Raw genomic sequence first — 27,233 nt, 5'->3', positions numbered from 1 at the left:
TTACAGTACCAGTTATATATTAACAGTTGTAATATTCTGGAAACCACTCCCAATATAACAGGGCCTGCCTTAAAATATACAAGTGTAAAATCAATACTGTACCTACATATGTCAGGCTAGTCTGGATATAGTACTCTACAAACATATGACAATAAAACAAGAACCCATAATATGATGATGTATGTACGAATAAAACAGTATGCAGCATCAACATACAAGAATATGCACTGACCCATAAAAACTCATTCTGAGTGAATGATATTTAAGATAACATAACTTCCTAAATTTTTCTACACAACAATTAACCACTGTGAAGTGGGAAAAAACTGGCAAATTAGCATTATACATAGCAATAAAACTGTAGCTTTATACCTACCAATATAACTCAAGTAAGCACAATTCTGTAATTTGCGAAGAACTTAACTGGAAAACTGGCCATCAAAAGAGGTTACTTGTATTGATGACTTACTGTATGGTGGTGAACTGTTGTTATGTACTGGTTCAATACTACATATTACAAACTAATAGCAATAAAGGAATAACTTACAATGTACAGATGATGCAGTATTATGTACTTTATAAACATATGAAATAAAATTATTGGCAAAGGATGCAGTGACGTGATGTTACGTTTTACACTCATTGAGTGGCTCAGCACGAATGTTTTCCAAATCCAGCCTGGAGTCAAGATCCTCATCAACCTCACCGATGAGTGCCCTGCAACATACATCAAGAGCCATACTTATTAACTCTCCTTCGCTTAAGATGTGTATCGGATTACTTGTATATTTCTTCACTTATAGTTATGAACACTTCACAAGTTATAGTGAATCCTCACTAAATCAAACCAACTGGGGACAGAGGTTGATGAAATATCAGTTAGTTCAACAAAGATACCATTCAGCAGGGCTGGCTATAATGAACCAAGGTTTGATGCCTGTTTTGGCTAAATCTTGATCAGTAGCTAACTATCAGAATTATGCATGTTCACAGTTTTATTTCAATTTTGTATGAGTTAAACTGTGTACCTTTATATTAAACAGATAAATATTATGTATTTTCAATCAGTAATGATTAATACCCCCACAATCGTCCACAAATGCGTATCGCCCACCACCACTATAAAACTACAACAGTAATCTTTGCTAAAATACAGTTGTTGCAAATGAAATATGGGGCCTTATTAGGAAGGGTGTTGTCCAAGTACAAACTAAGTTTCAGCCTAATATCCCAGGCTGTTCCTCAGGTACAGTATGCCAAACATACGTGTTTTTGTAGCACAGAGGCATAAAGTACAGGATATAGCAAAATGTGGTCTGACTAAAGTCCTCTGGCAATCAGAAGCATATCAATGCAGCTTAACCAAAATCTGATCAGTTCAAGCAACACAGCCCTGGATACTGCCCACAAAGTTTGGATACAATATGCGGTGCCCATTTGATTTTGAGATATTTTGGTAAAACACAAACACACACACACACACACACACTGAAAGTGATTACGTTATTGCCTTGCTATGTTGGCGATAATAAATAATAAAACAGAAAAAAAAAAATCCTTTCATTCAGTCTGGCAGCTGTGTCCCCTTGTTATATCAACCCTAGATTTGATATGTAATAAAAGTGTTTGGTGGTGTCATGGTGGTCAACACAGCTGAAGTTCATTTAATGAGGCCTGATACAGAGAGGGTTTACTGTACATTGAATATTAATCCCAAAAATCCAGGTGACATCTTTTCTAGTTTAAGATGGTTCAAACATGTGGGAAGAATGGAAAAGGTCAACTGTGTGAGGAGGATTATGGATATGATTGCTCAAAACAGACTGCCAAGAGGCAAGCCTACACAGACATGGGGCAAAATCTTATCTCAGGGTAAAGGATTACCCAGAAATGCTACCAAGATCATGCAGCCTGGAAAGCAGCCACTAGGTGACCAGGCGAAATGCCAGCGTAACCAAAATCTTTTTAAAAAATGCCATAAAAGCATGATAATTATGGTATTGTCTATAAAATGGCTGAGAAAGCTTAAAAGACGACAGGTTCAAGTAAGACTGTGGATGATCTGATCTGATCTGATCTGATCTATTCTGATCTGATCTGATCTGATCTATTCTGATCTGATCTGATCTGACCTGATACTCACACACAGTCACCCCTGACCACAAAGACCTGGTATAACCTTCTCAACCTTTGATAAGAACTGCAAACCCACTTGTCACCTGACCTGACCTAACATGATACTCACACATTGTCACCCCTGACCACATACAGGCCCAGTATGACTTGCTCGACCCCCCGGTGAGAGCTGTAGACTCGTTCATGACACTCGTCCATAATTAGGTTCACTGTCTGGTCAAATCCCTTCAGGGTCCCCTGTCAAGTGGAAGGTCAGTTATGGATTTAAAGTTTAGCAATTAGTTTGTATAAGATGCCTTATACAGTTTTCTATTAAAATGTCTTATACAGTTTACTATTATATATGGTACAGTCAGTAATTTTTTTTCGCATCTTGGGATCTGATATTGCAAAAGAAACTCCAAATCTCTTGTTTATTCTTGGTTAGATTATGGAGACCAAATGAGATCTGACAAAAAAAAAAAAAAAAAAAAAAAGTACAACAGCTGACCTTAACTGCACCATGTATTATGTCACAGAGTATTAAAAAAAAAAAAAAAAAATCCTTAAAAACATAAGCTGTACTATATACAGTAAAACCTCACTATAACAGACTAATTGGGGCCTCTGTCATTCCAAAAAAAGCGAAATTCCGATGCGACATCCGGATTTCTCCCTGATAACCCGGACTTTTTCCGATATATCAGACATTAGCCCGGATCGGACCAACAGTTTTTAACCCCTAAAGACCACAAATCTCCCAGCCCGCCTATCCTGACAACTGCAAAAAGGATCCCATTTTTGAACTTTCACCATGGTAAAATTTTTTATTACAGGTTTCATGTAAGCCAAGAAACCATTTACAACGCTGGGTGGTAACCATATAACCAGAACATACGTGCTCCCTACGTGTCAGCAAGTGGGTTGGTGGAGGGTTAGTGCCCCTCCCCGTAAAACAAATAACTCAAAGTCAAATGACCACCCCTTACGGGATTATGGCGTCTGGCAATAGATAGATAGATAGTTTCAAGAGCTTTTATTTACACACCTGAAAACATATGTTTCACTCTCATATGACTTACAGTTACTGCAACATCAACCATCAAAGAAAGTCAGAAATAAAAATTGTTACCCATTGTGCATAAATAAAAAAAAAAATTGCACCAAAGTACATTTTGGTCTTACGTGGTGGTGACCATCATCCACTCACTTGATGTAATGCTGCCTACTTCTTCCTTAGCCTTTATCATTCTTATTCTGTGCCTGCCCTCCTCTCTTCCTATTTCTCCCATCTTTCCTGTCACTTCGTATTGCTTTTCTTTCCTTTACAGGTGGCTTTACATTGAGTGACAAGTCAAATGGTTTCCTGTAAGCCAAGAAACCATTTACAACTCTGGGTGATAACCATATAACCAAACCATACGTGCTCCCTACGTGTCAACAAGTGGGTTGGTGGAGGGTTAGTGCCCCTCCCCGTAAAACAAATAACTCAAAGTCAAATGGCCACTCCTTACAGGATTATGGCATCTGGCAAATAGATAGATAGATAGATTTGAAGAGCTTGATTTTACACACTAGAAAATGTATATTTCACTCTCATATGTCTAATAGTTACTGCACAATCGACCGTCTTCACTATGAGCGAGAAAGGGATGTCCTTGAGAAATACGCGGGAATAGGGAGGTGGAGGGAGTGTGGTAATGGGATGGAATGTGTCTGCAACACACACCCAATATGGTCTAGAGGGGGTATGGGGGGTAGTTTGGGTGGAAGGAGACACAGAAGGCAGGATCCAATAGAGCAAAGGGAGGTGGAAAGATGGCCTGGGGAGAAGGGGAGGGGGTCCCCACACCAAGGGAGGAGGCCAGATCATGCCTCCCACCACCTGATCTCTTGGTTCCCATTGGCCAGGTCCCATATACAGTACATTATAAAAGAAGCGATGCTACCTACCGCCAGTTTTGGGTAGCCTCCGTGCCATCGACAGCCACAGGACTTTATGTGACATTTTCAGTAACTGTCGTTCGACAGCCATACGTCTTTAGGAGTTAAACTGCTTTCACTACCATTGCAGTACTGTACTGTATTATACATTCACTACAATAATCAAATGGTATAATGTCTATAATAATACCGGTACTGTACTGTACACTGATAATCACGTCTACCTTATTGTGGTGGACACGGCTGAAGTGGTCAGGCAGTCCGGACTGCTTCTGGTTTTATTGGACTTTTTCCGATATATAAGAATTTAGTCCGGCAGCTCCTCAATTCAGATAAAAAATTCAGTCGGTCTATTGAAGTCCATTATATCGAGGTTTTACTGTACTCTCTATCTACCAATCTTTGATACAAACCAATAATAACTGTCTATATTACAAACACTATGAAGTGTTCAGGAACTATCCGACTTCATTTACTTTCTCAACAACCAGCTGGAGGACAGGGGCAGGGTTCTGTGTTGCGCAGTGCAAGACCTTTGTGCATATGCATGATTAATGCCAGCTGCCACTAGTGACTCAGTGGCTGTCAGTCAGCTTGTGTTCATGGTGGTGCACCTTACACTTGTCCCATTCCCTCGTTTGTCATGCTGGAGTGTGCAAATCGTGATCTAAGCTTTCTGAAGACTTATCACTAGAGATGAGACTTGGGTGTATGGGTACAACCCAGAAAGCAAAGTACAGTCATCCCAGTGGAAGAATGCAGGGTTGCCTTGGCAAAAAAAAAAAAAAAAGCACAACAGGTCTGCTGCATGGTAAGATGAATGCTGACTTTTTTTTTTTTTTCCAACTAGGAACACACACCAGAAGGTCAGACCATCAACAAACATTACTACCCCAATGTTATCTGTTGTCTTTGTGACACAGTTCGGCAGAAGAGACCAGACTGTTGGAAAGTGGCAAGTTGAAAGCCGCACCTGCCCATTCTTGTCAACTGATTCAGAAATTTTTGGCCATCTCACAGGTCCGGCAGACTCCCTACTCACCAGACATGGCTCCATGTGACTTTTGGTTATTCCCCAAGCTCAAAACTCCACTGAAGAGTTCCCAATTTGAGACGTGATAAAAGATCACAACAAATGCAATGAAGCACCTGCAGATACCAAAAACCGGTTTTGAAAAATGTTTCGGGCAGTGGAGAGAGCGCTCGGTTATGTGTGTCATGTCAGAAGGGGCCTACTTTGAGGGGAATTAGTGTCCAAGCTCAACAAGTTAGCTGCTTATTTTTTTTTAGCCAAAGGTAGGATACTTTCTGAACATACCTCGTAAATTACAGCTCAACAACATGTGCATTCCCAATGACAACTCACAATACATATATATCCCACACCAGGCACATTGCTCCCCCTCCTCTTTGGACATCACATTCTGTTCAGACACACTTTCACTCACCATCACCTGGCATATGGAACCTGAACTTGCCTCAGATCACCTCCCTATCATTATCACCGCAGGAATATACTCCAAACTAGAGTGATCACACACCATTAACACCCACCTGATATAATGCTACCTACAGTACTTCTTCCTTCCCCTTTCTCATTCTATCTCTGTGTCTGCCCTCCACTCTTCCTTCTCTCTTACCTTACTTTACACTTGAATGACAAGCCTAATGGTTTCCTGTGACCCCAAAAAAACATTTACAACACTGGGTGGTAACTGCATAACCAAATTCCAGGGTGAAGTGGAACCTACTATGGAACCCATTTACTGGGTGGATACAAAAGCGGCATCCACCCAGGAACCAAACCTCCACTCTTTTCCCATGCCTCGCTATGGCAAGGCACTGTTAGCCACAAGGGAACATCAGTTCACTGCACAGGACAACCCTGCAGGGGAAGTTGCGTGCCTGAAGTTGATGGGTCTCCTCAGCCAGACTGCGGTTGATCAACAACAAGAAAGCAAACTGGACTAAATTCGCTGAAGAAACAGAACAACACTTCAGCAGACTAAAACAAACCCTTCAGCAACAATGACAAGCACATTAATAAATTTAGAAAAACCATACTTAATGCACCATATTCCATGATGCAACAGAAAACACTACAACCCAAGCTTTCCACCAGAGACAGCTAGTCTCGTAAAACAACACAATTCACAGAAACAAAACTCACCTCTCCCACATACACCATCCATCCATCCATCCATTGTCCAATCCTATGTTGCCCCAAAAGAAGCATAGGAGTCCAGGGCTAGGCAATTTGGTCCTGATGTTTAAGATGAGAGTACCAGCCTCACTCATCCCTGAGTGGCATTTCGTGAGCAGTAAACCTCAACCATCCCTTGTATATAAACCTACATAGGCTCAATGCGATTGGAGCACTTTAATTACCTACTAAACCACCAGGCGTCATAATTTCGTCATATGGTTACCACCCAGCATAATAAATGGTTTCCTGGTGTACAGGAAACCATTTGGCTTGTCACTCAGTGTAGAGTCACCCACAGGCAGAAGGAAGAGGAAAGAATGAAAGAAAGAAAGACAGAAGAGGATGGAAGGAAGAGAGGAAAGGGCAGACAACCAAGAGCAGCACTACATCAGGTGAGTGGATGGTGAGCACCCCCACCTACCATACACGGCACCATCATAAGGCTCCACCAATTAAACAATGAAATTAACACTTAAATTGGCATAAAGAAAACATCACTCAGCCACTTCACAGTCTCCTCTGGGCTCTATACAAGTATAACAGCATCCCTAAATCACAAACAAGCACCTCCAACACCAAAGACACCCCTTCTTACAATGAACAAGCAAGACATGCATGTAAACCACAATGCAAACACAGACCACCTTACACAAACATGTACTGAGTCAGAAAATCAACCTTCTCTGCATATGCAGTCCTTTCCACTTGGCCACAGTGGAACCCCTTCATTCTAGAACAGATATGTAACATTATCAAGGAAGAGAACACTACATGCACATGGATGGATGGCATCAGCAACCTCCATCTGGAACAGTTAAGACCATACAGCACCCAGGTCCTCACAAACATCAGCAACTACGGCACTCATATGCACATTGAACCATTCCCAACAACTGGAATATGGAATGCCATTATATTTAAACCACACAAGGACCCAACACATCCTTCTTCATACAGACCTACAACATACTTTAGCACACCATCAAAGATAACTAAATGCCTGATTCTTGACAGCCACACCTTTCCCCCATGCTCCTTCACAACACAGCTTTACAGTACCGTACTACACTCCACAAATACCTTACTAAACCTTACACAATATGTATCTGATGGCATCAACCTGCAAGACCCACACAACATCCACTTCTTACAAAAACAAAGATCAGTAAATCCTTTTACGACATCCACCAGTGCAAACTATTCACTAAGATATACAACACAAACAAGGAGAAAAACAACAAATACTGGACTATCAACTGCTTGTCTGATAAACAAGCACTTGTTACATCCCAGGGCAAGTCATCACATTCATAAGTTTCCCTACCAGAGTTCCACAAGGCTCCATTTCTCATCCACACTCTTCATGCTTTACATGCAGGATATTCCTACACCCCAGCCACCCACAAACATTGCCTCATATGCACATGACATTACTGTAACAACCATTCACCAGACTGCAAATGCAGCCTGCACCTTGCAACAAGCCTATCTTAAACACACTGCAGACGGGTCAGGAACAACAGGATGATGTGCACCCCAGCCAAAACCACCACCACATTTCTCACCAGCAGTAAACATGAACACAGATAGTACCCTTACATCACACTTAATCCGTGGATTGCGAGCCACAGCTCAGGCTGGGTAGCATCACATTGCGAGCCACAGCTCAGGCTGTGCTGGCCGTGCATCACCGTTAACTACTCCACCCCAACACAAACTTACACATGGCGCTACACAAAAACGGAGAGAGATATTTGTTTTTTTTCACATGATGCCCTGGATGTTTACCTTCATGTTTATAATAAACAAAACAAAAAAATAATAATAATAATTTTTCACTACTCCACTACGTAAACTTATGCACGCCCCTATGCAAAGATGGCGAGAGAACAATTTTTTTTTTCACCAGATCATGCCCTGGATATTCATATTCAAGTTATAATAATAAAAGAAAAAAAAAAAAAAATTCATTTTTTGCACACCACGGGGTGGGATACAAAAGGGTAATAGCACAATCCACAGGTTAATAATGTACAGTACATGTCCCACATGCCCCCCTGCACTAAGATCCTTGGAGTGACATATGACACTGGACTCACTGGACATCCATGGGACGTCCACTGCTTCATGACATCCACCCATTGGGGGTGTAATGAAACAGCTATTATCAAGTTCATCTTGCTAGATTTAAAGCAAGACATCACCCAACACTCCTCAGCTACCAGCTTAGATTTGGCCTGGGTGGAATCACAGATGACACATCCCCAGTTTGTAGAATAGGCCCAAACAACATAACACACAATGGAGCACTGCACAGCACATGCTACACTAAGATGCAGATACATCACAAACAAATGTAGGGAACTTATGGAACAACCCCATAGCAGCAGCTGCTTACCTGCAGACAACAGGTCAGCCAGAACAGACAGACCAGAGCTGAGCAACAACAACAGAACAATGGTCTATGCATCATCACTGGATGCACCGATACCACTCCCACACCTCATCTATATTAAATCCTCTCCCTTGGAGAATACCTTGATAAGAGGGGCACATAATTCTACATGGCAGCCAGCACTGACACAACACCTGTCATTATATGATACAACCACATAACTATGCACATAAAACAATCACCACACAAAGATTACCAGACCCTCTTTGACAACATCCGATCTCCAGACATTTTAACACTTGCAATGAAGAAACACTTACAGTACATACTCTTTTCACCTGCAAGGCTATACAACCCCTTAATCAGAACACTAATCCATGGGATAATCCCACAGGGCCACACAGACTGGGGCTGAGCAACACGAAAAACAACAAATAATCCAGTAACAAAATATTAAATACAAAAATTACAACACAACAAATATATGTAACAGTACTCAGATACATCACTACTCCAGCTATTATAAACAATTCCACCTAACAATGTTTTCCTTGACCCCCCACCAGAAGCTGCCCTACCCATACACTTATGTTCATAGTGCTAGATTATAATGTGGCCAGTGGCCCAGCACCCTTTTCTGCTACAGTACAAACAAAATATACCAAGCAAACAATCCATTCCACTCACTCTGTTTGTCAGCCTTCACATCATAACACTTTAACTTACTTCATGGACCCTCATTACACTACTGGCAACTAACCTTCACCAAAAGTTCAACAAAAAATACAGTAAAAGCTCGATTAACCGGAATGCATGGACACTCCGGATATGGAATTTTCTGGATATCAGAATGTTACTCTTAGAAATTTTCCGGGAGGTCAAACAAATGAAATACAGTAATCCCTGTACTATCCAGACGCCCACTTTCTGGACTCCCCACTTACAGGACATTGTGGGCCTGGACCTCTGAAACCCAAAAATGGCCAAAAAGAGAAAAAAATACCCCCAAAATCTGAATTTTTTCCCACGCGTAATTTGAAATTGCCACGTGGCGCCGAACAGCCCTTTACACCATGGCCCCTTCACCCCTTCGTTCCTCCCCCCTCCCCAGAGGGTTGCCATTTGGTATTTTTCATTACCAAATGTGGGCCAATTTGGTACTGAAAAGTTCATTTGGTAGTGAATCAGCATGATCCATTACCAAACAGATTTTTCACATGTATGAAGATATACAGAATGGAGATGGTGGACTGTCTCCTCTCTTTGATTAATCTGCTAGCATACATAGCGTAAAAATAAACATGCTGCTGATTATAAGGAGGGTGATTATTTCCATTTGTACATATAATTAGTGAAGAATAAATGCTTCCTTTAAGAATCTGGTAATGAAAATTGTGGAGTTTGGTAATGTGGCCGAGCTCAGATCTGGCAACCCTGTCCCCAATTACTGCCTAACCATCGTCCAGGGTAGACATTCATCGCAATGGATGCCGCACGTGCTCGTTTTTGTGAATAAACAGTGAATAAACTGCAATACCTCACCACTAGACCACATGGGAATTTACAGTGCTGTGCAGTGTTAAGAAATTTGAATTTAGAGTGCAAAGGATTAAGCGTGGAGTGCAAAGTGGTGGTTGAAACTGACGGTTGAAACTGGCGTGATGCAACTGAGAACAGAATGTGCTGTGTTAAACAATTATAACTCACAGTGCAAAGAATTAAGTGTAGCACAACACTGGCTTACTGTACATGCTTCAAGAGCATTTTCACAACTACCAGAGCTTTAGAGGCGGCGGCCACAGATGTGCTGTAAGTACCCTGTACACTGCTAAGTACTGTATTTTCCATACTCACTTCTAATTCCTCATTCTCTGGTTCCTTTTCATTTATTTCATAATTTATGTCCATTATTGGTGTGAATAGGGTCTTAAATAGGTTTAAATAAGTGCCATGCATGTCCGGCAGGGAGTTATTTAGGTAGCTTTCAAAGTCAGGCTGGGTTAGGGTCATAAGTACCAGTCCAGCAGCAGAGGCCCAGTTTCCGGACGGGACCACTTTCCGGACATGCCTTTGGCTCTTTTACATCGGATAGTGGAGGGATTACTTACCAAACTTGGGACTTTATTTCATAAAGCACATTATTCAGTATTAGATACAGTACAGGTAAGATGCAGTGCAGGTACATTCATGCTCACTAATATCTTTTTTTTTTTTTTTTTTTTTTTTTAAATGCGAGGAAGAAGGAACCAAAGGCCATGAGCCCGCAGTAACAGTTCCCTCCAAGAGAAAAACAAAATACAATAGAGAGCCAAATTCAAGATCTGATCATTTTGAGATGCCTGGACACACTGCGTTTGAAAGACTGGAGATCATAGGCAGCAGGAAATACAGACAGAGGGAGACAGTTCCAGAGCTGACCATTTGCATAAATGAAAGACTGGGAGTAACGGTTAACTCTTGCATTAGAGAGTTGGACAGAAAAGGGATGAGAGTTTGCTGCCAGACGGGTGCTACGCGCCCGTCGTAGAGGTGGAGGAATGCAAGCAGACAGTTCAGAGGAGCAGTGACCATTAAAGTAGTGATAGAAAAGAGATAAAGATGCAACAGAGTGGCGAAGAGACAGAGGTTGAAGGGAGTCAGTAAGAGGAGGAGAGTTAATGAGACGAAAAGCCTTTGACTCCACCCTATTGAGAAGAGCTGTATGTGGGGAGCCTCCCCACACATGAGAGTTGTACTCCACACAGGGGCGGATAAAACCCCTGTATAGAGTCAACAATTGTGCAGGGGTAAAGAAAGAGTGGAGTCGGCTTAGCACACCCAATCTCTTGGAAGCAGATTTTACAAGAGATGTAATATGATTTTTCCAAGATAAGTCCCGAGTAAATGAAACCCCAAGCACGTTCAAGGATGATGCAGGATTAAGCTTAATATTATTAAACATTAGTGGGTATACCTGTGGAAGATTTTGTTGGGTTGATAGGTGTAAGAACTGAGTCTTAGATGCATTAAAGACAACCATATTATTTTTACCCCAGTCAGAGATACGAGCCAAGTCAGACATTAGGTGTGCCATAGCCTCATCCCTTGTTTGTTGAAGTAACTGTTGAGATGGGCGTTGCGGGAACCGAATGGAAAGGTGAAGGGTGGAGTCATCAGCGTATGAGTGGATAGGGTTAGATGTACAGCTTAGAAGATCATTGATGAATAAAAGGAAGAGAGTTGGTGATAGGACAGAGCCCTGAGGAACACCACTGTTGATAGATCTAGGAGAAGAACGATGGCCGTCTACAACAGCGACTATAGAACGACCAGAAAGGAAACTAGCGATGAAGGCACAGATAGAAGGATAGAAACCGTAGGAGGGCAGTTTGGAAATTAAAGATTTATGCCAGACTCGATTGAAAGCCTTTGAGATGTCAAGTGCAATGGCAAAGCTTTTGCCAAAGTCCCGAAAGGAGGATGACCAGGAGTTTGAAAGGTAGGTGAGAAGATCGCCAGTGGAGCGTCCCTGACGGAACCCATACTGACGATTGGAAAGAAGGTTGTGATAGGAAAGATGCATTAAAATTTTTCTATTAAGAATTGACTCAAAAACTTTTGAAATACAGGACGTTAAAGCAATTGGACGATAGTTGGAGGGTTGGGAGTGGTCACCCTTCTTTGGGACTGGCTGAATGAGAGCAAACTTCCAGCAAGAAGGAAAGGTACAAGTTGACAGACAAAGTCGAAAGAGTTTGCCTAGGCAGGGTGTAAGCACAGAAGCACAGTTCTTGAGAACAACAGGAGGGACCCCATCAGGCCCATATGCCTTGTTAGTACTGAGGCCAGTGATGGCAGAAAATACATCAACTGAAGAAATTTTAATGTCAGCCATGAGGAAGTCAGAGGGGGGAAGTGATGGAGGAACAGCACCGGAATCGTCTAAGGTGGAATTGGAGGAGAAAGTCTGTGCGAAGAGATCTGCTTTATCAGTAGAAGAAATAGCTACAGAACCATCAGAGTAGAAAAGAGGAGGGAAGGATGATGAGGTAAAGTTGTTAGAAAGATTTTTGGCAAGGTGCCAGAATGAGCGGGAAGAATTCGAGTTGGAGAGTTGAGAGCATTTAGTATGGATGAAATTATTTTTAGTAGAGCGAAGAACAGACTTAGCACGATTCCGGGCAGAAACGTAAAGACGATGTGATTCAGGGGTGGGTTGGCTACGGTACCTTTTGTAGGCCTTCTCCTTGTTGCAGACAGCATTAGAACAAGCGTGATTAAACCAAGGCTTTCTTGCGTTAGTCAAAGGATATGAGAAAGGAATGTATGCTTCCATGCCCGAGAGAATAACCTCTGTAATGCACAAGGCACAATCAGATAGCTCACGGCCATGGAAGCAATAATCATTCCAGGGAAAATCAAAGAAGTACTGCCTGAGGGCCTCCCAGTCCGCGGCTCCAAAATGCCACAGACGACGTTTCCCTGGAGGGTCCACAGGCCGTACCGGAGTGATAGGACAGGTTAAGGTAATAAGGTTGTGATCGGAGGAGCCCAACGGAGAGAAAAGATTAACAGAGTAAGCAGAAGGATTAGTTGTGAGGAAGAGGTCAAGTATGTTGGAGCTCTCTCCAAGGCGGTCAGGGATACGGGTAGGGTGCTGTACAAGCTGCTCTAGGTCATTAAGGATAGAAAAGATGTAGGCTTGTTCACCAGGTGGAGCACAGGGGTGCCCTCTTCCTACCTCAGAATACCCAGGGAAGAGGGGAGGGAGGGACGAAACGAGCTCCACCTGCCACTACCCCAGCTCCCGACCATCCCCCACACCCCTACCCAACCCCCCACCCCACCCGTCATTCTTAATTAGCAGTTACATCTCAAGCTGATTTCATGCTTAACACTCTTGGTCCCACTACTAATACAAACAAAGAACATTAGGATATGTTAATGGAATATAACTATCAACATGTTGCAGCAAGAAATTAATGCATTATGACATTGGCAGTGAAACAAAAAGGTTACCAACACCTACCTCAGGCCTCCTGTGTTGGGTGCAATGCTTTGCAAACACACACACACACACACACACACACACACACACACACACACACACACACTGAAAAACACAGATATAAACACATCCAAACACGCAGGCACAGACACAGACGCATGCAAACACCCAACGCATGAGGCCTGGGATGGCCGTTGTTAACGTTTTTGTTTTACTGTCATTATAATGCATTAACTTCTTGTTGCAGTGTGTTCATAGTCATATTATATACTTTTTCCATATCCTAGTGTTTTATATTTGTGTAATAGTAATGTGACTTAGTGGTAGGTGGTGGCGACCATCATCCATTCACTTGATGTAGTGCTGCCTACTTCTTCCTTAGCCTTTATCATTATTTTTCTGTGCCTGCCCTCCTCTCTTCCTATTTCTACCATGTTTCCTGTCACTTCTTATTGCTTTTCTTTCCTTTACAGGTGACTTTACAATGAGTGACAAGCCAAATGGTTTCCTGTAAGCCAAGAAACCATTTACAACGCTGGGTGGCAACAATATAACCAAACCATACGTGCTCCCTACGTGTCAGGAAGTGGGTTGGTGGAGGGTTAGTGCCCCTCCCCATAAAACAAATAACTCAAATAAAAATGGCCACCCCTTACAAGATTATGGTGTCTGGCAAGAGACAGATAGACAGATAGTAATGTGACTATGAGTGTAAAGTATGAGGTTAGCTTGAGATGTAGCTCGAGCTCCCAGTTAAGAATGACAAGTGGGGGGCTGGGAGGGGTAGGGGTATGGGGGAGGGTCGGGAGCTGGGGTAGAGGCAGGTGGAGCTCGTTTCGTACCCCCCTCCTGTCTTCCCTGGGTATATAGGGGTATGAAGGGGGCACCCCTGAGCAGAAATTAGTGATCGTGAGTGTACACTACAATACACACAAAAAGACAGCACGAGAAACTGTACAGGAATGAACACAAACCAGCACACATCCAAAAATTACTTAAAGAAAAATTTAGCAGGCCAAATAACTTTGAAAACTTAGCTGCGTACACTGCTTTATCCTGCACTGTACAGAACTAATCAAGAACTGTAGGAGGACGGCCGGTATCCGGAATATTTTCAACCCCATACCGGATCGAATTTGCATTCCAGTTATATGGATGTGCTGATGCATCGGATGCCGGTTAATCGAGCTTTTACTGTAACTGAGAGTGCCTGACTGGTGGTGATATTTCTGCATATCATCAGATTCCTGTCCAGTTAACACCATCTTGGGGATGTTCTTTTTATTTTAGTCTCGCTATCTTAAGATGAGTTTATTCTGGTTAGGAGATACATTTCAAACTTTGTACAGTACCCTCGCATCCAACACGCGTTAGTCCAGCACGATTCAGGTCCAGCACGGAGAGCAAATAATTAGTATTATTTAATACGATTTAATTACTGAAACACGAGTATGTTAGCATAACATACACAAAGCTCCGAGAAGTGGGCAAAATCTGCAGAGTTCAACTCTAGCACGATCACCCCCGGTCCAACACGGTCATACTGGACATTCCCATGATGATGATAGCCAATGAAAACTTCTGATCGAGTAACCTTCCCCGCCTGCTATCGTGACGTGATTGTGATGCCGCCCAATTAAAAACGCTTCTGGTGTCACGTGATGTTTTGTTTAAATTTCTCCAGCCACAGTGCCACTCAGTCGCATAATTGCATTGGAAGGTGCTTTTTTTTTGCTGCATTTTCTGCCCTTGTTACTGCATTTTACCCTGCTCACGATGCCTAGGAAGCCTTCTGAGAACCCCAAGAAGCGTCGGCACCTCCCTCAGGCCACCAAGCTAGAAAGCATCGAGAGGAAGAAGAAAGGGAAGAGGAAAGCTGACATTGCCAAGGCCTACGACATGAATGAAGCCAACGTGAGCACCATAATATAAAACCAAGACAAGATCCTGGCAGCCGAAGGCTATCACACGGCACTTCATACCAGGTTTGCTGAGGATACGATGGTAAATCGGAATGCTAACTTGGTAAAATTGCAGACGATACCACGGGCATTTGGAATTCATCTGGATGGATTCCTGCCGAGGATACGACGGGCAAAACAGTGTGACCAAAACCCAGGCGACTCGACAGAGAATGTATCGTACTACAGCATTGAACATTTAGCCTGACACTGAATACGTATTAATATTTTAGAATAAATATTAATCGTTTTGAAACCCTTCTCATCGGCGTGTGTACCAGTTTATAAACAAAGTTGCTTCTCCTTATTCTCTACCGAGTCAGCGACAGCGATCACTTTCCACAGTCACGAGACAGGCCTCTGGCAACAGTGTGAGAAGCATGCCGTTTGCCGAGGATTACAGAGTGCTAGGACAGGCAGAAGCAGGATCTTCCATGGCTGTGGACGAAGATAGTGATTCTGAGTGTGATTTCGAAGGATTTATGAGGGAGGTTGAGGAGGAGCAACAGCCATTACCCGCTAGTGACGCCAGCAGCCATCCTCCGGGGACCCAGTAGGACTACCTACAGCCTTGGATACCACCTTCCATTCCCAGCAAGCCCACCAACACTATCCTAAAAGGTTAGTTATCATTCATAGCACAGTACCATTTATTATAATTACAATAGTACCAATATATGTATAGGTATATGGTAGGTATTTAGGGTGACTTTTCCTAGGGTTGCTGACATAATTCATTTTTCCCCATCAGCTCTGTTGTTAGTCCAACACGTGACCCATGCATGACAATATTACCGTGTTGGACGCGAGGGTACTGTATAACTGCCTGTCGGTCAACTTGGACCTGTCCTTCTTGCTGGAAGTTTGCCCATCCCAAAGACAGGGGACAGATCCCAAACTTCTGTCACCTAACTGCTTTAACATCTTGTACAGATACCTGTATTTCTAAATTCTTTCAATCTATCCTTAACATGAAGATTTTGAAGTACATATCTTCTTTTTGACTGTCAGCAAGTGTTCTGCCAGGTACAATTCACTGGCAATCTTCTTGTCTTCCTTTCTGACTCTTAGTCATCCTCCTTTCAGGTCTCTGATGAAACCTCTGCCACTGCACATCCCAAAGGCTTTTGACTGAGTTTGGAACAACCCTCCAATTTTCAAACTGCCCTCTTATGGTTTCTGCCCTTTCATCTATGTCTTCATCTCTAGCTTCCTTTCTGGTCATTCTATAGCTGTTATTGTATTAGCCACTGTTTGCCTATTCCTATCAATAGTGATGTTCCTCAGGGTTCTGTCCTAGCACCAACCTGTTTCCTTCATTTTTTCAGTTAATCAAAGCTCCACATATAGTCCGATCCATGTATATACTGATGACTCTACCCTTCACCTTTCCAACCAGTGTTTACACTATCCATCACAGCAGCTGCAGTAAGTAATCTAGAGATAAATCTATGGCACACCCATTTTTCTGACTTGGCTATTAATTCTGATCTTGTGGTAAAAGACAATGCTGTTTTAAATGCACCAAGAAATCAACTCAATTTTTCAACCAGCCAAACCCTTCCACAGGAATGTCCCTTCATATTCAAGGATATACAACTCTCTCTCTCTCTCTCTCTCTCTCTCTCTCTAAATACCCTTTGGTATTTCTTCTCAGGACCCAGCATGGAAAGATCATATTACCTCCCTTGCAACATCTGCTTTGAAGAGACTGGGTGGCTAGTTCTTTCTTTAGCCCTGCACAGCAGCTGATTTTATACAAGGGTGTTATGCACCTATGTAGAGTACAGTACAGTATAGCTCTCATGTATGTGGGGTTCACAACATACAGCTACTCTAAGCAGGGTGAGGTCAAAGGTTTTTCATCTCATCAGCTCCTCTCCTCTCCTCTTTTGGACCCCTTTCAAACCTTCTCTCTTCTTTAACGTGTTGCAGCTTTATCCCTCTGTTACTGCTATTTCAATGATCACTGCTCTTCTGAATTATCTGTTTGCATCCATCCTCCATTACAGTGGACATATAACTGTAAGCGAACAGATACTTGTTGCTTATCCATCACAGGTTTGACAAAGGTGGTATTCATGAGTTGGCAGAGGCCACCTGACTTCTTACCAACTCTGCTGAAGAGATAGTTCTATGTGTGAACAGTGTAGTCGTGACACTGGGCAACACACACAAAGGAAGCTCTCTACCTGTATCCTGAAAGACTGTATGAGAGTCATGGGTGTAAAATCTAAGCTCCCAGTAAAGCATCCAGTAGTAACATGGAGTTTTTAAGACCAACGGGGACATGACAGCTCAGTGGTAGAATGCCTTACTCGAGACCGAAGTCGTGAATTGGCACCGTGCCTGGGTAAGCTGCCTTGCCAGGAGAGGTAACACTCTCCTGTCAACCAACTGGTTGCAACAGCCGTGTCTCAGTGAGTTAGAGCGCTCTGACTGAAGGGTCAGAGGTTAGAGCCCATCAAGGGTCATTGGTTGACATCAGGAAGGGCATCCGGTCATAAGGTGCTACACACTCCAAAACCAGAGTCCTCTACTCACGGGCAACACCTTAGCCCTTATCAAAAAAAGGAGACACGGCATTAAGAAATAATAATAGATAGATTAAATCCTGCTGGTAAATCAATCGGACCACAACTGTACAAGTACTGTACATAACAAACTCTCACCTCTTTTCTGTCCAACTCACTAATGCAGAATAATCTTTCATGTATGCAACAATGCCCCTTTGCCTCTGATCTCCAGTCCTTTAAATGTAATGTGTCTGGGCATCTCAAAATGAACTGATCTCGAATGCGGATCTCTTTTATGTACGGTAGTTTTTCCTAGACAGAAAAATGTGCAGGCTTCCACCTTTTAACCTTCTTCCTTACATTAAATACATACCAGTATAGCCTACAGCACAGCCTTCATTAACTCCACACTACAAGAGGTTCTTCTCAATCTGTATAAAATTATCTGGTGACAGCAGGAATAAAATTTAAAAAATACATCACCAAAACGAAGGGATTAACACTTTGGCCCGCCCAGTGTGCTCAGCCCGTGCCACCCCAGAATCGGCCAGGTTTTGCCAGGCCACGCGTAGTTACTCGCACATGTTTATACTCTTTTCTTATTTCTGATCTTATTTTTCACTCTATATTATTCAATTTGGTCTTACATTGTTTGCAATAGATTTTTCTATAAGGATACATGCATATACAGTTAAAGAGAATATCAGCGTTACGAATATTGTAAGAGAAAGTACAATGACACATATAAAAGCAATGGCAGCTAACATAAATGTTTTATCCATCATGAATACGATTTACAGTGGATGTACAGGCAGTAAGACACTGAACATGATGAAAAATCCACAGAAAAGTGCAGGTAAACAGACGCAGCAGTAAGCAGGGTCTGACCACAAACAGAGATGGCAGGTTACTGACGTTTTCTTTGGCGTGGGTGGTTGTGTGGCAGCCTGGGGCAGTCATTGATTCAAAGAGAAGGGGAAGATATAGGCGCTCATTTTAAACCATATCTCACGAAAATTGAACAATAAATGGATTTTTGGCAAATATTTTACTTCGATGAAGAGAATATCGTCATCAGCAGGCCTATGGGAGTTTTTTGAATGACAAGAATATTGTCAACGGCGTGCCAAAGTGTTAAGCCTATTTTACAACACTACTTATAATATTACAAAGTAAAGCAAGTTGGTAATGAGGTACAGGTACACTGTATTGCATCCTTACCACAATGTTCCTTCCATCTGCTGTAATCACAGACACAAGATCTGATATCTAGTTAAGGAATGTATCACACACAAGCATAAAAACTAAATGCAGTGATGATACCCAGGCTTATTATATGAACTGCCTTCTCTGTTTTCTTTATGTAATTCCAGAAGCCCAGGAAAGTGAATCTAAGAATAAATTTGAGTCATTAAACTGAATTCTGGCTTTCAGTGTTACCCTGTTCCACTCCGTCCTGTGCACCTTCACACAGCCCTTTATAATAACTCCATAATTAACATCATAAGGTACAATATGGAAAAACTGCAGTCAGAATATGATATTCAGTTACAGTCATTAACCCCTACGCACCAGCATATTTTAGGCACAACTGCCCTCTCAGTACGGCAATATTTCCCAAAATATCCTTATTTCACGCCTCTATATCTGGGGAAGTATAGCAGTTAAGGAAACAAATTAAAGATTATATTACTCACCAACACTTCTTATTGCACATGAAAGCATCCCCAAGTGTGCAGGTGGTCAAATCGATGAGTAAGAATGTGAAGGAGATGAGCAACTTTTGGCACTCAAAGCAGGATGCCTTCGTGCGTCTGCGCACCACCCCGACTTCAGTTTCGCTCTCAACATGATAACTTCTCCACTGCTAGATAAACTAAACACATTGGCATCCAAGGCATGCCCTATGGCACTGTCACTGTGCCCTTTTGTGGTATCCTTGGAAAGAGACTTGGCAGGGATGGATGAGGCAAGGGCTCCGCTGAGGGGGAAATGGAATCGGACAAGAAGTCTCAGAAAACATCATTCAGCACCTGGCTAAGTTATGAAGACTGAGGTGGCAGGAGTCTCTCCCAACCCTTTGGTGATGAGATCAAGTGGTGGCCACTTCAGTGTAGTGGGAGTACATTTGCGGCTCCTACCGACACCCAGCAGACTCTCTCAACCTATTTTGCATCAGTCCTGACCAACGCCCGGCAGGTAGGGGTTAAGCAAATTATATGACATTTGTAATTATCTAGCACACATAAAACTTAAACCCAACTATAAAAACATGGTACTCACTATTGCCAACTTCTTCTCATACTACAATGAATGCATTTTGAAGAGGTGATGTGAAGCCTGCTATGGTACCTTAAAAAAAAAAAAAAAAAAAAAAAAAAAAAAAAAAGCCACCTCAGAGGCTGAAATTACTAAGAGGTATCTGTTCAAGGAAAAATCACAGGACTGGAGGTGAAACTGCAGGAGAGCTCCCATGCATAAAATTTACAAGTGTCGTTTATCATGGTACTTGAAGCCCGTGGGAGATTTTGTAGGCTGATGATTTGGTGTTGGTTGCAGAGAATGAAAGGGAGGTGGATGAAAGATTTAGGAAGTGGAGAGATGGTATGGGGCACAAGGGCTAAAGGGTACATGCAGGTAAAACAAAAGTGATGGTATGTATGGCTGAGGGTGGTACTGTCAAAGAAGAGGGATTTGTCACAAGGATGTGGGAAGTAATTCCATCTTGTGCAGTGTTCGTGATAAGTGGGTGCATAAGAGATGTAGTGGTATTAGACGCAGACTGCGAGATAATGTTGATTACATGTGTGGTGTGTGTCAGGGAGAGCATTTAGGTATTGCCAGACATGAAAGAATTGAACTTGCTGGTGAGTCTCTTGAGTGTGTGGAAGAGTTTTGTTATTTGGGAGACATGTTATGCTGGAGGTGGAGCAGGAACCAGCTCTGTGGCTAGTGTGAGGAATGGCTAGAAGAAGTTCAGGGAGCTGTTGCCTCTCCTGACATTGAGAGGGCGCTCCCTCCGTGCTAAGTGATCTTTGTATGCAGCATGTGTTAGGAGTGTACCTAATGCTGTATGGTAGTGAGACCTGGGCAGTAAAGGAAGAGGATATTCGCAGGCTCAAATGTACAGAAATGGCAATGATTAGGTGGATGTGCAGTGCATCCTTGAGTGCAAGGCCTGGGGGGGCTGGGTTTAAGATGGAAGAGTCGAGAGGTAGGATGGGACTGGAATGTATTGGTGTTGTGATGAGGAGAGGTACATTGAGATGGTTTGGACTTGTGGAGAGGATGGGGGATGATAACTGGGTGCGGAATGTGAGAAGTTAATGTTGGGGGTAGGGGTAGTGAGACGTACTGTAGACTGAAAAAGACCTAGGATGAGGTCATTGAGTGTAATCTCAGGGTTAAGGGCCTAAATATGAATGCTGCCAGAGATCGAGCAGCATGGAGAGCTGCCATTATGTGACCAAGGCCGATGCATGCAAGCATGTTGGAGCCTTCAAAAATGAAACAAAAAGAAACAAAATGAATATAATCACGTCCCTTCTAACTGGCTGAAACCAAAGAAAGGCGGGGAGGAGCGCACGCCCAGAAAGTCGGGTGTAAATGGACATAAGAACACACGCATACGATGCTCAGGTGAACAGAGGTAGGCTTTTAGGTACTGTATTAATGTCTCAGTTAGTATGCATTTGCAATTGGTAATGTATTTAAAGAAAAATTTATCTTAATTGATGGCCTATCTGTCTATGTCCCTTATTTAACAGGGTTCCATAATTGTGTACTTGTAAAGTAAAACCAAACTCATTTTTCCCCAAATTCTTCAGGTTAGTTAGGTTACAATACATGAAGTTAGGTTGGTTTTGGTTTGGTTAGATTGTTATACAGTAGTAAGTTAGATCAGATCATACTGTATTAGGTTAGCTGGGACAAACATCAAGTGGTAGATTGACTTTGAAGCCAAAGCAACCTAAAAGTCCGAAATGATGAGTTGCCACTTGCCACGGTTTGTGGGTAACCTGGTGGTTTTATAGTTGATATCTACAAAATTTTGCACATTCTGCAACTTTTTAAAGCCATCAAAATATTAATTACATTATAGTTTACTGAGAACAAAATTGTTTCGTTTTCGTTTTTGAAGGCTCCAACATGCTTGCATGCATCGGCCTTGGTCACCTAATGGCGGCCCTCCATGCTGCTCGATCTCTGGCAGCTTCCCTGTTTAGTCCCTTGACCCTGAGACCAAACTCGATGACCTCATCCCAGGTCTTTTTCAGTCTACCTCTTACTACCTACCCCCAACATTAACACTTCTCACTTTCTGCACCCAGTTATCATCCCCCATCCTCTCCACATGTCCAAACCATCTCAATCTACCTCTCCTCATATCACACCATTACACTCCAGTCCCATCCTACCTCTCAACTCTTCCATTGTAAACCTAGTCCCCCCAGGCCTTGCACTCAAGGATGCACTACACATCCACCTAATCACTGCCATTTCTGTACATTTGAGCCTGTGAATATCCTCTTCTTTTACTACCCAGGTCTCGCTACCATACAGCATTAGCTACACTCCTAACACATGCTGCATACAAAAATCCCTTAGCATGAAGGAAGAGCCCTCTCAATGTCAGCAGAGGCAATGGTTTCCTCAACTTCTTCCAACCACTCCTCACTCTATCCACAGAGCTAGCTCCCGCCCCACCTCCAGCACATAACAAGTCTCCCAGTAACAATATTCTTCCACACACTCAAGAGACTTACCAGCAAGTTCAATCCTTTCAAGCCTGGCAATATTCACATGCTCTCCCCGACACACCGCACACAGGAAATCAGCATTACCTTGCAGTCTACCTCTAATACCACTACATCTCTTATGCACCCACTTATCACAAGAGGATTTGATTATATTAGCCAAAGAAACTGAACTGCGCTCCTACGGTGGCTAATGCAAAGGGGTTCAAAATCAGTTTGAAAATGGCCACTGCTGAGGATGGATGTGTGCCATTTGTGAACCCTGAGAACCCTATGATAAATACTCAGATGATCGAGCGTTTGTGGCATGATGTAAAGGAGTGGTCCAAGCATCCAGGAATAAAAACAGAGTACTTTGGACGGTACTTTGCTCGGTACCTGTTTCTCAAGAACCATCATACACACACGCTACATCACTTCTTCATTGCCGCTGCTACATTGTACTGTACCAATCTCGCTCAGTATAAAGTGAGTAACAGTGTGATGTTATGTTTGGTTAGGTTAATGTAGCTTGTTAGTGTGATGTTAGATTAGGTTAGGTTAGTGTAGCTTGTTAATGTGATGTTAGGTTAGGTTAATGTAGCCTGTTTGTGTAATGTTAGTTTAGGTTAGGTTAAGTTAGTATAGCTTCTTGGGCAACAATTTTTTCTGGTGTGTTTTAGATTATTTTACCTTCAATTTTGTCGGATTTGCTACATTCATGGGGGGTAATGAGCACAAGGATGCATTTCTGACAAAAATGAATGTCATAATCATTCAAAACACTTAAGAAAAAATTGCTGCCTAACAATTGGGGTGTATAGTATACTTGTAAAATTTTACCATGTTTCAGATCCAAATCAATCCACTGCCCTCTGTATACCACCGCTGACATTAACAAACCCAACTCCGTGCTCGAGTAAAATGTTATTTTCACATAATTTGGGTGTCAGAAATGACAATCTTTGGTAACACTGGTATTTCTGTAGAATCTAGATGTCGTAACTGAATTTATGGTTATGAGAGATAATACCTCTCAAAACTTCATTAGTTGTTAATGGGAGCTTTCCTAAAGTTTGTTCTGACAGGAGACAGTGCTTTTACACACCCAGGCAAGTAAATACAATGTAGGTAGCATAAGCCACCTTGTCAAGTGGTGGATGTCCCAAGTAAACCTCTGCCACTTCGAGGCTACCAGCCACGTTATGAATTATCATTTTGAAAAAATGGGCTAATACCTGGACATACTGGAATGATCCTATCTACAAAAGATGGTAAACAGGGGTAATGATAATGAGACTTTGCGATTTACTTTGCGGTAAAACCTTACCCATTTAGTGCGAAGTCACACTAAGTTATCTAAGCCACTTTAAAAAAGGATACGGTTGACGTAGCTTTCCAAGGTGTTGGTCATACTGACGGCTCAGGGATATAAGTCACCAAAGAATAGCATAAAATACACCAAAAAAGCACGTCCCTGATGACCGACGCGGCGATTGTTTTGAAACGTTTGAGGAAATCGCGAAACAGGTATGTCTTCCGACAGGGACTGTTTCACACTCGAAATGTATTATCTTAATTATAGTCATCAGCAATGCAACAGTAAATCTGTTTATTACCATCATGATTATACAACTGATGCTTTCATGAATGTGAAAAGTTATTTGCCATAAAACCAAGCACATTCGTCAACCACGTTTCCCGCGTCAATGGGGAAACCATACTGTTATCATTGTTAATTTGTTATCCTAGGTGTTTTTAGGTAGACTTCTCGTCCCAAGAGCTACTGAGCGGGGTCCTCTTTCGAGACCGGAACTAGAACACACTACAAGAGGAATAGGGCATAAAAACTCACCAGACCAACCATACACCTATATTGCCTTAATTACAATCCTTTACAATATACAGCAATAATATACAGGTACAGGTAAATATGGACACTGTCAAGCTTGTCTCGGGCTGCTGGGGCCTGGGCTAGTTACAAGTGGCGCCTGGGCGTGGGAGGTAACTCGTCAGGCGCGGAACTTCTTCCATGGGTGATGTCGTCCGGATGGGGCTGTTGGTTGGCGTACAGGGAGGCCCTTTCCTGGTGGGGCCTCGACCTGGGAGGTGGCCCTCTGGACTGGGGCCAACAGGCGTGCCTGCCTTTGCCTGTTCCTGGCGGAGGGTCGTCTGCAGGTAGAACTCGGGAGGCCCCACCCCGGGGTCCTGGGGGTGTCCCTGGGTGACAGGGCTTCAGTCTCCACAGGGTTGGACTGCCATCAGGAGCTGCCTGTAGTGTCCCTTCCTTGTGACATTCATTAGCGGCGGGCATCGTCCAGGGGCGGCCTGTAGGGTGTGGATCCCCGGGCTGAGGATATGTCCTCGCCACCACTTCTCGAACTGCAACTCCTCTGGGGGGCTGCACCTGTGAGGAGAAAGAGAGAGAGAGAGAGACGTCCCACTTGATCTCCGGATGGGTGGCGGGCCAAGCCAGGGACTTGCTCCGAAGGGGTAGTCTCAGGGACTGCGGATGAAGGGCGTACAGTGGCCATCCCTTACCTGTGCATAGAGTGGCCGTCACCGCGGTGCTGTTCCCTAAGGAGGAGGCAGACGAAGGGCGTATAGTGGCCGTCACCGCGGTTCTGCCTCTGCCTGGTTTGACAGCCAACGTGTGTACAGTGGCCGTCACATCCTGCCCAGAGCGTACGGTGGCCGTCACCGCGGGGCTGGTTCCAGGGGTGGCTGCAACCAATGTGCGTACAGTGGCCATCACCGCGGGGCTGCAGGGGATAACAGCTGAAGGGCATACAGTGGCCATCCCTTCCCCGGGGCATACACTGGCCGTCACCTCGATCCTGGCGAGGGCTGGCCTGGCTAAGATGTAGTTGGCTGGGACTGTTCTGCTGGTGGATGTGTTGAGGGGAAGAGGGGCACAGGGCCGTGGGACACCTAGGCCCCTCTCACTTGGGCCCAGCGCTCTCTCTACACGAGAGTATTATATACCATACTCTCATGGAGATCTAATAAGTTTTAATTCCCATTCTTTCAGTTCAGGGAAATCAGACTGCATCTCCCTCCACAGGGAAGAAAGATGAGTTTGCACAAGGTGCACCAACTCTAGTTTTCCAGTGCCTTTACTTTTATCAAGTGCCTCTCTGAAGTGTTCTATCTATCTGTCTATTGCCAGATGCCGTAATCCCAGAAGGGGTGGCCACAAACAAATCGCCTCCATGTCGCTCTGTCCCCCACCATTTCACTGCCCTGCTTCGAGCTCACACCCCCTCTCTCATATACCTCTCCATTCCATCCCTCCATCTCATCCTTGGCCTCCCCCTCCCTCTCTCCCCCTCCACCTCACTAACATACACTCTCCTTGTCAGTCTCTCACTCCATCCTCTCCACATGGCCAAACCACCTCAGTGTGTTTCTCCTAACGCTTCCTATCACATCCACATCCACACCACAACACTCCTTCACTTCCTCATTTGTCAGCCTGCCTCTTCATGTGACTCCACAAACTCCTCTCAAATAACTCATTTCCACTGCTGTCACTCTTGACTTCTGTCCCTCCAACAAGGTCCAAGCTTCACTTCCATACGTTAGAGTTGGTATCAATACCGTCATGTACCGGTAGTAGCTTTTTCGCTTCCATGCTCACTTCCCTGTTTCTTATCACTGCTTTCAAGGAACCAGCAACCCTTCTTCCCTGCTGCACCCTTTCAAGCACTTCACCCTCTAAACTTCCATCCTTACTCATCACACTACCCAAGTACTTAAACGCACTCACATTCTCCATTTCCTCCCCATCGAATCTCACTGTACATTCACTGACTTCGCTTCTCTCGAAGACCATCACTTTACTCTTCCCTACATTCATGTTTAGATTCCAAACTCATCCACCAAGCCTTGCAGCTCCCCTTTGTCTTCACTTAACAACAGTATCATCTGCAAACAACAGTACAGGGAGTTTCCAAACACTGCCCTCTCTCCTTAGGGCTGCTCCAACATCCACTGCCCTACCTTGTATCTCTTTTATAACCCCATCAACATACTGATTGAACAACCATGGAGACATGACACATCCTAGTTTCAATCCAACCTTCAAATAGAAAAATTCACTCAGTTCACTATCCCCATGCACTGCAGCCTTAACACTTTCATACATACTCTTCACCGCCTTCAACATCTTCCCATCTACTCCATATAGTCTTAATCCTTTCCACAGTCCTTGTCTATCCACCCTGTCATATGCTTTCTCCAAATCCATAAAGGCTGCATACAACTTTCCCTTCTCTAGAAACTTTTTCACTAAAGATAAGAATGAATATCTGATCTACACAACCTCTTCCCTTCCTAAAACCTCCCTGTTCTTCTCCAACTAATTCCTATGT

The 27,233-nt window shown here is 43.3% G+C and overlaps 1 protein-coding gene across 1 annotated transcript; it reads right to left on the bottom strand.

Moving 5' to 3' along the window:
* Window positions 1-24,362, bottom strand: LOC145402308 (U6 snRNA-associated Sm-like protein LSm8). The gene is made up of 4 exons (XM_080274447.1): window positions 24,244-24,362; window positions 19,346-19,386; window positions 2,246-2,373; window positions 1-717 (listed from the first exon to the last, which is right to left on the bottom strand). Exons 1-4 carry the CDS (start codon window positions 24,272-24,274, stop codon window positions 627-629), a joined length of 291 nt encoding a protein of 96 aa, XP_080130573.1. The 5' UTR covers window positions 24,275-24,362; the 3' UTR covers window positions 1-626.
* Window positions 24,363-27,233: the final 2,871 nt, after the last annotated feature.

This window comes from Coenobita brevimanus, chromosome 57 (assembly GCF_032717465.1).
Source record: "Coenobita brevimanus isolate Jiangsu-jjx chromosome 57, ASM3271746v2, whole genome shotgun sequence".
Classification (NCBI taxonomy): Eukaryota; Metazoa; Arthropoda; class Malacostraca; order Decapoda; family Coenobitidae; genus Coenobita; species Coenobita brevimanus.
Note: the sequence above shows the minus strand (reverse complement) of the source record. Positions and strands in the feature narration are given on the sequence as shown.